Source organism: Lichenostomus cassidix, chromosome 22 (assembly GCF_008360975.1).
Source record: "Lichenostomus cassidix isolate B80296 chromosome 22, HeHo_3.0, whole genome shotgun sequence".
Classification (NCBI taxonomy): domain Eukaryota; kingdom Metazoa; phylum Chordata; class Aves; order Passeriformes; family Meliphagidae; genus Lichenostomus; species Lichenostomus cassidix.
In genome coordinates, this window is record NC_139502.1 from 4,835,358 (window position 1) to 4,847,872 (window position 12,515).

Genomic DNA, 12,515 nt, shown 5'->3' on the forward strand with positions numbered 1-12,515 from the left:
TCCAGCTCTCCCCTTACCCCTTTCCCCCATCCCAGGACCCTGTGCCTCAGTCTCCCAAATCCTTCAGCTCCTGCACTCATTTCCCCTCCTGTTTCCCACACACACTCAACGCGGCTCCATCTAGCCCATCACGTTTATTGAGATTCTTTTCTTTTTGAACTTGTTTTTGGATTCAGTGGATCAAAACATTCAGACGAAACCTCCCGAAAATAGTAAAACCAAGAAAAAAAAATCCTCAGGGGCAGGAGAAAGCTCCCCCCGCCCCCCCCCAAGGCACTCTGGGGGCCGGAGCCCGGGCGGGCAGTAAACAAGCCGGCTTCTCTGTACCACACCGGCCACCAGCGCCGCACCCGGGGCACCCCTGGCGCTCCAACAAATCCAATTCCCCCCCCCCTTCACCCCAAATTGGTGGGGGGTGGGGGGAGGGTGGGGGGAGGGGAAGGGGGGGCTTTCAGGGATCAGGAGCTGCCGGCTGAGTGCGGGGACTTCTCTGTACTCACGCCCCCGCCTCGGCGCACAATAAATACACCAAACCTTCAAGTATCAAGCGCCAAATGCCCCCCCTTTCCCCCCAAAATCCAGACAAAGTTGGGGGGGTGGAGGGGTTGTGCAGTTGGGGAGTCACTTTAGCTTTTGGATTAAAACCCAAGAATGTATAATGTTTTCCTCTGGAACCGAACCCTCATGGGGGGGGTTGGGGGTTGGTTTTAGCATGTTCCCCCCCCCCAAATGTGCATTTTTGGAACAACAGAGGTTAAAAATGAGGGTTAGGAACCAAACCCAGCACCAGCGAGGTCCCAGGGGGTAGGGGAGGTGGAATGGGAGGTGTCCCCTCCACCAGTGGGACTGGAGGAGATGAAATGAGTGTCCCCCCAGTGGAGCTGGGGACTGTGGTGGGGGACACAGGGGGAGTCAAAATGAGGGGTGTCTTGTCCCCCCCAACAGTAGGATGGGGAGAACAGTAGGAGCCAAAATAGGGCATCCCCCTGCTGTAGTGGAATTTTGGGTCAATGGGAAATGGGAGGGTGACAAAATGGGGTTTTCCCACACAGCAGGACTGCTGGGACCCAGAATGGGGTGGCCCTTGCCACAGTGGGATTGTGGGGGCATGGAGGAGGGCTAGGGAGGGTACTTGGGCCTTTGTCCCCATCTCCAAGCTCGGAGTAAAGACAGATTTGTTAAAAAACATCCGGAGGGATTTGGGGGGACATAGGGAGGGGCTCTACGAGAGGCACGTGGTCCCCACACAACCAAAACGATGGTGAGAGAGAACAGGGTGGGCCAGGGAGCGTGGGGGTGGGGCCAGGAGCTCTTTCCCCCAGAGCCCACGAGCTTCTCTGTAACCTACGCCCGCAGGAGTGGGGGGAAAAGCCCTAACAATGCTTTTTTCCTCAGTATTTTAGTTTTTTGGGCACTTCCCAAGGGAAACTGTCCCTACCAAAGTGGCCATAGGCTGCGGTCCTCTGATAGAGGGGCTTCTTCAGATCCAGATCCCTGGAATACACAATTCCCAACTCAGTGAAGCGGCCCTGGGGTCCTGCCTTCACCCCTTCCCTGCCTGGCCGGGGGTTCCGCAGCGGCGCCTCAGCCTCCTCCCCACCCCGCGGGGCGGTTGGAGCTTCCCCGGCTGCTCCGGCTGCTCCTCCAAAACACCCGGCAAGCTCCTGACTCCGGGGAAGCTCCAAGCGCTCAGCTACGGAGGATACTTACCCCATCCGCACCCTGAGCGCTTACTGTGAGCGCGCCTTCTCCTCCGGCTGAGTGGCTCCGCGCCGGGTCCAGGGCGCCAGGCGGTCCCCAGGCTGCTCCGGGAGGGATGCCTGCCCACCCCCGCCCCCCCCGGCACAGCCCCCCCACGCCCGTTACCTGACGATAACCCCGGGCCGCAGGTCAAAATTCTTCTTGACAATCTCCAACAGCTCCCTCTCACTCTTCTGGGAGGTGCCGTAGTGGAAGATGGAAATGGACAAGGGGTGCGAGACCCCAATGGCATACGAGACCTGCAGGGGAAGGTGGGGTGCAGGTGAGGCCGGACCCCCAAGAGCCTGGGGAGGGGGGGCTCCAGCATCCACTTAGACCAGCCTTGACTCAGAGCACCATCCACCTGGACCAGCCCCCATCAAGACCAGCCCCCACCCAGATCAGCACCCACCTGGACCAGCACCCTGCGGCACAGACCAGCCTTCACCAGGGACTTGGCCACCCAGCGCGCAGCGTAGGCAGCCGAACGATCCACCTTGGTGTAGTCCTTGCCGGAGAAGGCACCACCTCCATGTGCACCCCAGCCCCCGTACGTGTCCACAATGATCTTGCGGCCCGTCAGCCCCGCATCACCCTGTTGGGGACAGCAGCATCACGACCCTGTCCATATTGTCACCAGTGCCATCATCACGGAGCCATCACCATGCTGTCACTGCCACCACAACCATGCTGTGACCACTGTTGCATTATCACTGCCACCATAACCACACTGTCACCACAATACTAACACATCTACCGTGTTATCACCACCATGCCATCACCACCACCATTGTAACTGCCACTACTGTGCCACCATGATGCTTGCACCACCATGTCAGCACTGTCACCATGTTGTTATCACCCCTCAGCCATCACCACAGCACCGTCACTGCTGCCAGCAGCATGACATCATTGCCACCATCATGCCATCACGACTGTCATCACCACCACTCAGCCACCACCACAGTGTCACTGTTACCACCACCGTGCTGGCACCACAAGTGCCCTTAGTCACACCTGGGGTCCGCCGATGACAAAGCGGCCACTGGGCTGCAGGTGGTAGATGGTGTCATCATCCAGGTACTTGGGGGGCACCACGGCCTTGATGACCTTCTCCTTGAGTGCGTCGCGCATCTCGTCCAGACACACATCCTCATCATGCTGCACCGAGATCACGATAGTGTGAACCCGGATCGGGATCACTGCCCCACGGTCCTGCATGTACTGCACTGTTACCTGCCAAGAGACACCAGTCAGAGGGCATGCATGGGAACAAGGGGCTCCCGAGGGACCCGCTGGCACCTCACCTGTGTCTTGGAGTCAGGACGCAGCCAGGGCAGGGCTCCACTGCGGCGCAGCTCAGCCAGCTTGGCATTGAGTTTGTGCGCCAGGACAATGGTGAGGGGCATGCACTCCTCAGTCTCATCCGTGGCATAGCCAAACATCAGCCCCTGCAGCACAGGGACAGGGTGGTCACACCCAACCCTCAGTCACACCACAGCGGCCCCATGGCCCTGGGTCTCACCTGGTCACCAGCACCAATGTCCTCCTCACTGCGGTCCAGGTGCACACCCTGGGCAATGTCCGGGGACTGCTGCTCCAGGGCTACCAGCACATTGCACGTCTTGTAGTCAAAGCCTGGGGGGACAAATGGGGCAGTGGTGAGCCCAGTGCCACCACCCCTGTGCTGTCACTGAGGCAGTGGCACCTGGGACACACCTTTGGATGAGTCATCGTAGCCAATGTGCCGGATGGTGTCCCGAACCACCTTCTGATAGTCCACACTGGCCCGGGATGTGATCTCCCCCGCCAGCAGGATCATCCCGGTTTTGGCCACCGTCTCTGCAGGAAAAAGGGTGACGTCGGCACGGTGTCACCTCCACGTCACCTGCCTGCTGTCCCCTCCACATTACCCGCTCACTGTCCCCTGGTGCCCTTACTCACCACAAGCCACCTTGGCATCGGGATCCTGCTTGAGGTGGGCATCCAGGACAGCGTCACTGATCTGGTCACAGATTTTATCTGCGGACATTGAGAGCAGGAGGCGTCATGGTGGCGTGGGACAGCCCAGCACGGCACAGCCCTTCCTTCCGAAGCTTCCGGTACAGGGATCAGAGCCCCATAATCCAGGAGCCCCCCAGGGTGCACAAAGCCCTTGCCTTGTCCCCAGTCTGGAATTTGAGGCATGTCCCAGTTAAGCTCCAACTCCAACCAAGGCTGAGCTCTGTGGCACCACCAAGGAAATCAGACCCATATTCCAGCTTCCCAAATCCGCAGCATGCCAGCTTCCAGCAGCTCTGCCCCCAGCCAAAGCTGTTCCAGCCATACCCCACTGAACACCCAGCTCCCTCCTGCTCCCTGAGTGTTTTGTTTGGGTGGGGGGTGCCCAGGGTGTCCCAGGGGTGTCCCAACAGCCACCCGTGTCCCTGGGACTGCAGGTGTCCTTGGCAGCGACCTTCCAGAAGGGATCAGGGTGAGGATGAGGCAGTGCCCAGCTGGGGTGAGGAAAGGAGGGTCCTCTGGATGCTTTTTTCGGGGAAAGAGTGAGGAAATCAACCTCACAGCCTCCTCCCTCAGGCAGCGTGGGGGGAGCCCCAGAGCAGCTGCATGTTGTGTCATCAGGTTGTGAGTGCTGGAGCCAGAAGGACTGGAGCTGTGAGGTGCTGGGGGGTCGGAGGGGGACCCGGAGCTGAGGGGAACTCAGCAAGTGCTGGAGTGCCCAGAGGTGAGGGGGTGAGGGGGTGTTTGGCATGCCCAAGCAGTGGGTGCTGGGCGTTGGCAGCTGTCTCCAGAGATTAATGGTCATGTGCCCCAAATCGGCGAGGACAAAGACCAGGGGAAACCGGCACCGCCTGATACCGCGCTGAGGAGACTCCAACCACCTCCCGGGACGAGTGTAACCCCCCAGCTACGGCGGGAGGGCACATCTGGGGAGACCCACGACGCTCCTTCTCCACCCGAGGGACATACGAGACACCCTCAGAGAGCGTGGGGTGGGCTGAGGGCGGCACCCCACCCCGAGGTGTCTGTGGGGGGGGTCACCAGGCCTGTCTTACCCCCGGCATCCATACGGGGGGGGGGAGAGCGCGTGGCGGGGGTCCCGTGGGGTGCGGGGGCACCGGGTGCTGCTTAGTCACGGCTGAGTCACGGCGGCACGGGGTCGTCCCCCCCCCCACCCCGTCGTCACCCCCGTGTCCCGCCCCACGCGGGCAGCACGTGCGCGCCGAGCCCGCAATGCGGCGAGCGCGCGCCCGCCTCACACTGCGCGCGCGCCCGCCCGCGTCACCGCCCCCCACGCCCCCGGCCCACCTTCAGTCCCTCCATCCTCATCCTCACTCACTTCATCTTCATCATCCTCATCCTCGCCCCTGGCCCGGCCGCGCCTGCGCGATCGCCGCCCCGCCCAGCCCCGCTCGACCCGCACCTGGGTGCCCCTCGCCCACGGATTCGGAAGTGAAGAGGAAGGTGCCCTCCTCGATGAACACCTCGTGGAAGCCGTTCAGTTGCCCGTTCATGGCGGCGCGATAGGCGGTGATAGGCAGCGGGGTAAAGCACAGAAGCAGCAGCAACCAACCACGGCGACAGTGGACTGAACGCGGCCCCCGCCGCACCGCCTCTACTTATAGCCTTCTGCCCCCGCCCCGCTACCGCGCCCAGCCAATGGTGACCGAAAGACGGGCCGCGGAGGCGGAGAGACGGAACCACTGCGGTAGGGCAGGGGGAGCGCGTTATGTAACGTGGAGCATGGGCTCAACGGCCGGGGAAGCCCGGAGCACCCAGACGCCAGCGGAGCACAGACCAGGGTTCGCCTGTCGGTCAGGCTTTCTTCGCTGCCACGCATGGCGCGGTGTTGCGGGCGGGCACCGACGTCCCCCGCCGTCCTCCCCCGTGGCGACCGCATGGTGCCCTCCCGCGCCGCCCGGTACCTCGAGGCGCGCAGTGGCGCGCGCATGCGCCCGGCGACGGGAGGGGGCGCGCGTGCGCAGTGTACGGCCCGCGGGCAGCGAGGACGGCCCCGCCCCCCCCGCCATCTTGCGCACAATGGTGTCGCCATTGTGTGGCCTCGGGCCGCCTGAAGCGACACCGGCCCGACCCCGCCCTGGCCGCTGCCCCCGGTCACGACCAGTCCCCGCGGCTACCCTAATCGCTGCGGTCAGGCTGGGTGGGTCTGACGGTGGTGACGGTGCCCTAGGCCGTTGGGGCCACTTGACGCCTGATGCAACCGGCACCCGGTGTTGCCAGTGCAGGAGCCGCCCCAGCTCCGGCTTCCCCCGCCACCGCCTCCGGGCCTGTCTCGGGGCACCCCCGCAGCCTTCTGCATACGGGGGTCCCCAGGAGCTTGTGCAGGACAGCTAGGCAGGAGGTGGACAAGGACCCATGTGCCCAGGACAGAGCGACCCCTACGACCGGCAAACCCTGATACACGAAGACGGACAGACAGATGCCCAGTAGATGTAGATCGGGCACCCACACAGCCAGATCTGATGGACGCCCAGACTCTCTGACCACCGGCACCCCCAGCCCTCGGAGAGATGGACACACACACACACCCCTACACACCGGACAGATGGACACCCCTAGGGCTGGGACAGACACACAAACACTCCTATGTCCAGGCCAGTACAGATGGACACTACCGGCCATGTGTGCCCCGGAGGCGGAGCCTTGGGACACGACCCACCCCACCATGAATTTGCATAGTGGGCGGTGCTTGTCCATCCACCGTGTATTTGCATGCGGATTTGCATATGGCACGCACCAGGCCCCTCTGCCTGGTGCTGGGGTCTGGGGGTGTCTCGATCACTCCCTCCCGACTCCCCCCAACCCCCACCACCACAGGAGAGACTTTGGTTTTTTGTAAAAAATGGTTTATGGGTTCCATTTTTGTATAAAATGTGGGGGCAGCCGAGCCCCTCACCCACCCCCGGCTGCCATCCCATGGCCCATGATGTGTCCTACTCAGAATCTAAACCCATCCCAATGTTTCCTCTACAGTCAATTCTCTATGCTCTTCCTTTGAACTATTCCTTAAAAAAAATTCCTTGTATCCCCGAAATGTTCCTGTGCCCAGGTACAGTACGATGACAGGGGGATCCAGTGCCATGCTCCCTCTATGCTGTTTTCTGTTGTCCCTTTTTCCCAATCAGGGACTTGTGGATGTGGGGAATGACACCTGTGAAGAAGAGGGGAGAACTCCTGTCAAGTCACTTGCAGAATTCCCAAGAAACTTAAAAAAAAATCCTTGATTCCCTGTTTTGTGAAAATTCAGTGTGAATGTTGAGATCCCCCTCAGTGTGAATCTAGGGAAGCAGCAAGCCCATGCATGTATACCATGCATGACAAATTCCTATTTACTTTCCCATATTTCCCCTTCTTGCTCAAATTCCCAATCAAGGATGGGAACATGGGAATGATGCCCACCTCCACCAGCAATGGTGGCTTTGATCAGGGAGTCCAACTCCTCATCACCGCGGATTGCAAGCTGCAGGTGCCTGGGCGTGATCCGCTTGACTTTGAGATCCTTGGAAGCATTCCCAGCCAGCTCCAGCACCTGCAGGACACCAGGAAGAGGTGGGAATGCCACAGGCAGGGGTGCTGGGTGTCTGGGGAGGGGGATCCTACCTCAGCGGTCAGATACTCAAGGATGGCTGCGCTGTACACGGCTGCCGTGGCTCCCACGCGTCCGTGGCTGGTGGTCCGAGTCTTCAGGTGCCTGTGGATGCGGCCAACTGGAAACTGGGGGGGGCAATTAACAACCTCGTTAACACCCACAGCCCCTCATCCCAATATGCATAGTTATACCCCACACAGCTGATTTGGGCCCAAAAGACTCCCCACCCTGCCTGGCTGCAGCTTCCAGGAGCAACTCAACATGATCCTCTCCAAACAGAGGATTTAATTATCATTACCCAATTTATTTCTTAATAATTAATACATGCTATAATAATACATTATATTGATATGATATAAAAATATAATGTATATTGATATCATATCATGTAGTAAGATGTAATTGCATCTTTTACAGCATAAAATATTTGTATTTTATATTGTTATAATTAAGTAGAATATATGATAATTACAATCATTAATTCTCCCAATTAATCTTCCCATCTTCTCTGTCCCACCTGACAGCAAACCCTCCTTGCTCCATAAGCGTCCAAATTCCAAAACATTCAGTTTTCACCCGAAACAAGAGGGTTTGGGGCCCCCCACCTGCCCAGAATTCCTGTTTTCTGGTGATTCCATGTGCCATACCTGCAGCCCGGCTCTCTGGGAGCGCGACACGGCCTTGGCCTTGGCCTTGCCGCTGTCCTTGCCCGCCTTGCCGCCAGCCTGGGGGAGAAAGGAGCCCATTAATTAATCTAATTAATCCCTGAATCCAAACAATCTCGTTAATTCTAAGCCAGAGGAACCTGCTGCAGGATAATCTGGCAGCTCCTGGCAACACAGGGCCTCTCAAAGCACCCGGATTCAAGATGACAAGGGAGGTTTTCAGGGTGCAGCAGCTGCTCCCTCACCCAGGTGTCTTATTCCTACTGCCACTATTCCCAGTATTTTCCGGAATATGCCAAGTGGGAGAAAAATAGCCCAAAATCCCATTACTGGGCATTTTTTCCCAGCAGTTGTGAGGCCAGTTTGATTTCAGATTTGATTTCTCCACACACTGACACTGGGCACTAGGCAGGACACTGTTCCTATATGTGAGAAAGTGAATCCTCTAGGATTCAGGGGTAATTACCTTCCTACTCCAGAGTGTGAGCCCCAGCAACTGTGGATGTAATCAAAATCATGTTGGAAGGAGTGGAAATGCCAAAGCCAAGAGTTTGGGAGTTGCCGAGTAACAAGGAAGAGCCAACCATGGGTTTGCTGGGCTCTCCCATCTGCTGTCACGAAATTAATGGATTCCAGGGATATGGGAAGACCCCATGATGTCATTAAACACTAATGAGAGCCGTTCCTAACAAAGGTGACGCAGGAAGGCAGAGGGAGCTGCACCCTTTGTGGGAAGCATGTCAGCAACCCAAAATCTGCTCCAGGTAAAAAAACCAGGGATAATAATCCCCCAAATCAAGTTTTTCAGCCCAAAGAGAGATGAGAAGAAACAGCAGAGGGAGAGCAGAGCCTGAAAACACACCTGGATACTCATAATCCTTGTTTCTATAGCACATATTGATCCCACAGTCCCCATCTCCCCTAAAAAGGGGGAATTTTGCCTCATGGTGAGGGAGCTGAAAGGATCCAGAGACCCCAGGAGAGCAAATGGAGCACATTAATCCCTAAAACAAGAAACTTGGGAATGTCCAAGATCTATGTCCCATCCCAGCCAGATGGGAGTTAAAACAAGTTTCAGCTCAAACACTGGTAAAAAAGTAAGTCACGAGGGGGCATTACTTAATTGCGAGGTGATTAAAACAAGCAGAGGGTGCTGGGTGAGGCCGTGGGGGATCTGGTTCTGGGAATTCCAGGACCTGGCAAACCCACTCTGTGTTGTGGCAGTTGCAACAGAAGGTCTCCAGGGATGATTTGGAGAAACAGTGAAGCACTGGGTGTTACTTCCATCAGGAGAAAACATCACTCCGTAAAACTACAAAACTCAGGGAGGGCATTTTAGGGGGAAGGAGGGAGGATTTGAGGTGTGGAAAGGGAGATTTATGGGAAGGAAAGGGGGAGGCAAGGGGGATGTGGGGATATTTCTTTGCTCTCGGAATAAAAGACAGCTTTGGGAAAAGCACTGGCTGTTCCCACTGAGGGCTTTCATAAGCCAGCTGTGAACTTTCCCACTACTCCATCAGGTTTTCCCGCATGGAGCTGCCTGCCTGATCCATCTTTACAGGGGGTTTGAGTAAAAAGAAGGAAGAAAGGTCTCGCCGTGGAAATCCCAAGGTTTGTCCCGATTTTCACCAGCCCTCCCCAGGGTTTGCAGAGGGAACACGGGAGGCTCCCCCAGCCTAGCTGCCCCCAGCTCCCTATGGGAGCTCATCCCACTCTCTGCTCGAAATGAGGGCTCCTGGACTCCTCCCTCCTGAGGAGGGAATCTCAAGGATTCTTTCCTTACCCTCTGGAATTGGGGCTCCCAGGGACTCTGACAATTCTTGTGATATCTCCATCCCTTCTCTCCACCAAAGCCCCTTGCTGGAAGCACATTCTCATGCTACAGCCTCCCAGGATCTGATGCGCTGGATCTCTCACAGCAGGCAAACTATTTGGTTTTTTTCTTGTTTTTCCAAACCGAATAAAACCCCTTCAAAAAGCAACTTATCTCCTGCCGCATATTCCCAGACATCCCCTAGCACAAGTTATTGGCAGCAGCAGGGGTTGCATAATCCAACAGAGTTTCCATGTTAACGCTGAGGGATCAGGGCCCTTATCGCTGCTTCCAGAACCTCGGCGAACCCCACAGCCCCACCACGGAACCCCCTCGAGTCCACTTGTGGATGCTCAGAACCCCCCAAGGATCCACAGAATACCCTCAAACACCCACTCCGCGCCCTCGGTACCACAGAACCCCCCGAGTCCCCTGCAGATCCATAGAAATCCCTTGCAGAACCCCCCAAGCCCCGTGGTGATCCACAGAACCTCTCCTGTGGATCCACAGCATATCTTCACAGAACGACGGAACCCCCGCGGGTCCACAGAACCACCCGAATCCCCCTGCAAATCCACAGAAACCCCCCGTGTAACCACACAACCCTCCCGCGGAGCCACGCAGTCCCCCAAGCTCCCTGTGAATCCACGGAACTATCTCTCACCCACCCCCGCGGATCCGTAGGACCGCCCAAAGCATCCTACAGATCCACGGAACCTCTCACAGATCACCAGAACCCCCGAATTCACATCCCCCTGCCCGCCTTCGCGGACAGCTCCAGACCCGCCTCCTCTCGTTATCCCTACGGGGCCACAGGAACGAGGCACCGGCGAGGTTGAACGCCCGCTTTTCTTCTCCCGCGGACCAGGCCATTCCCTGGGGAACTGTGCTGAGACGTGTGCAGCGTAACCTCGGGGGAGGCGCCGGGCGGTTGACAGACCCCGCTCGGGCCCGCTCGGGCCCCTTGACTGACGTTTCCCCCAGGACAGCCGCTTCCTCCCGCCCCACCGACCCGTAACCGGCACAGACCGCAACCGAGGAGACACCGGCCAACACTGCACCTGACAGCGCCAGAGGGCACCGGCGAGGCTGGATTTGGGAGGCAGGACAAACCCCCTCCCCAGGAGCCAAGCGGCGGAGGCCACGGGACGCTGGGGGAGCGCCGGGCCGGACCCAAGGTCACTGACCGAGGCCCGTCTCCCTGCCCCCGCTCGGCCTGGGCTGACAGCGGCGCCCATTGGCAGCCCCACGGGACCCGGCTCAGCCCGACCACGCTATTCTGGCCAGCCCCCCGACTCCTGAGCCCCCCGGCTACCCCTGCCCTCACCATGGTACCACCACCGCCGTCCGAGCACCAGAGCCACCGCCGCGCCCGACCCGCCTCAGGAGCCGCCAGACAATGACCCGCCCGGGCGGGGGCGGCGGGCCGCGCCGCACCGCGACCAATCATCACCTCCCATACTAGTTTGAACGTCCCGCAGCTACCAATGGGCGAGCCACTTCTTGCTCCGTCCATGACTGGCTCCGCCCGGCGGCTTGTTTAACGGCTGTGTTTCCTTTGCACACGGCACGCAGCGGGGTGAGGGAGGGGCGTCCTTGCGTCTGTGACGTCACCGCCGGGCGAATAGAAATAGCGAGCATAGCGACGAATGAGGGGGTCATGATGACGGACGGCTGGATAAGCCAATGGGAAGCGGGCACTGTTTCCCGCCCATCCCACCGCCCCGCCCCCGGTCGTGTTTGTGTGAGCGGAGCTAGGGGAAGTGGGGAAGCTGGCTAAGGGGGAGAGGGAGACGGGACGGGACGGGACGGGACAGGTCATGACATGACAGTGAGGGAAGCAGAGGGCGGGCGGGGGTTTGTCGGGTCCAGAAGGGCCGAGGGTCCCGCTGGGCCCTAGATCACTCTGAAGGGTTCTGCCGGGCCGGGGACTTCTGACACGGCCACGGCGTGAGGGGAGCCCTCCGGGGACACCCAGGCCCGCCGGTGCCTCTGCCCCACCCTCCGTGTGTTTCTCTCAGGTAGTGCAGAAATAACCCGGCGCTGCCGGGTTAGGATGAGTGAGAAGGGTAACGGTAGTAAGGTAACATGGACCCCGCGGCCCCCGGGCCGGACTGGGGACTGGGGTGGACCCCGGGAGCCCGAAGGAACTGTCAGTGATGACGGCAGGGTTCAAGTGTGGCCAAAAAAGGCCCAAAATTCACGGTCTGCACTGTTGGGGAGGACGCGCCTTTTCGGGACAAACATGTCACAGTAAATAAAAACTCAGTTGCTCATGACGAGCCCGTTTCAGTGTCAAATGGAACATGATTGTGTGACGAGGTGAGTTTATAAATGGAACTGGAGATTCCCGAGCGAGGGTCGGTGTCAGAGCAGCGGCTGTGGAGCTGGTGGGCCCCGCAGAGTGCAGCCCTGCCCGGGCTGGGTCCGGAGCCCGGGCCGCCCGGCACGGCTGCACCTGGTGTGGTCACTGTTGCCCCCACCGGCTGTCCTGGCCGCCCGGCCTCAGTTTTCCTCCAGCACCGGGCGGTTTGGAAGGTATCGCACAGCCACCGCCCCTCACTGCACTGCCGGGGGGACTCGTGTGGTCCCCAGCCCCACGTCCACCCTGCTCCACGCTGATCATGGCCAAGGTACGGGCTGCGGGGATGGAGGCACCTGTTACTGGTCCCTCCCCAGCTGTCCC

General features: G+C 59.1%; 2 protein-coding genes across 2 annotated transcripts; both read right to left on the reverse strand.

Moving 5' to 3' along the window:
- Window positions 1-119: 119 nt before the first annotated feature.
- On the reverse strand, window positions 120-5,348 carry MAT2A (methionine adenosyltransferase 2A). Its single transcript, XM_085080638.1, has 9 exons — window positions 5,165-5,348; window positions 3,685-3,762; window positions 3,460-3,582; window positions 3,266-3,378; window positions 3,048-3,191; window positions 2,758-2,976; window positions 2,153-2,335; window positions 1,867-2,000; window positions 120-1,494 (listed from the first exon to the last, which is right to left on the reverse strand). The coding sequence occupies exons 1-9, from the start codon at window positions 5,253-5,255 to the stop codon at window positions 1,392-1,394; spliced, it is 1,188 nt and encodes a 395-aa protein (XP_084936764.1). The 5' UTR covers window positions 5,256-5,348; the 3' UTR covers window positions 120-1,391.
- A 1,238-nt stretch (window positions 5,349-6,586) lies between these two features.
- On the reverse strand, window positions 6,587-11,360 carry LOC146428130 (histone H2A.V). The gene is made up of 5 exons (XM_085080641.1): window positions 11,157-11,360; window positions 7,999-8,076; window positions 7,363-7,476; window positions 7,162-7,291; window positions 6,587-6,913 (listed from the first exon to the last, which is right to left on the reverse strand). The coding sequence occupies exons 1-5, from the start codon at window positions 11,343-11,345 to the stop codon at window positions 6,852-6,854; spliced, it is 573 nt and encodes a 190-aa protein (XP_084936767.1). The 5' UTR covers window positions 11,346-11,360; the 3' UTR covers window positions 6,587-6,851.
- Window positions 11,361-12,515: the final 1,155 nt, after the last annotated feature.

What these genes read in the sequence shown, in the direction of transcription:
- MAT2A (XM_085080638.1), bottom strand. Translation starts at nt 5,255, where the DNA reads ATGAACGGGCAACTGAACGGCTTCCACGAGGTGTTCATCGAGGAGGGC. An exon ending in ACATTGGTGCTGGTGACCAG is followed by an intron (nt 3,192 to 3,265) that starts GTGAGACCCAGG and finishes CCTGTGCTGCAG; the next exon opens with GGGCTGATGTTTGGCTATGC. An exon ending in GCCGCAGGGTGCTGGTCCAG is followed by an intron (nt 2,001 to 2,152) that starts GTGGGTGCTGAT and finishes CTTCCCCTGCAG; the next exon opens with GTCTCGTATGCCATTGGGGT.
- LOC146428130 (XM_085080641.1), bottom strand. Translation starts at nt 11,345, where the DNA reads ATGGACGGAGCAAGAAGTGGCTCGCCCATTGGTAGCTGCGGGACGTTC. An exon ending in ACGGCGGTGGTGGTACCATG is followed by an intron (nt 8,077 to 11,156) that starts GTGAGGGCAGGG and finishes TTTCTCCCCCAG; the next exon opens with GCTGGCGGCAAGGCGGGCAA. An exon ending in TTGAGTATCTGACCGCTGAG is followed by an intron (nt 7,292 to 7,362) that starts GTAGGATCCCCC and finishes GGTGTCCTGCAG; the next exon opens with GTGCTGGAGCTGGCTGGGAA.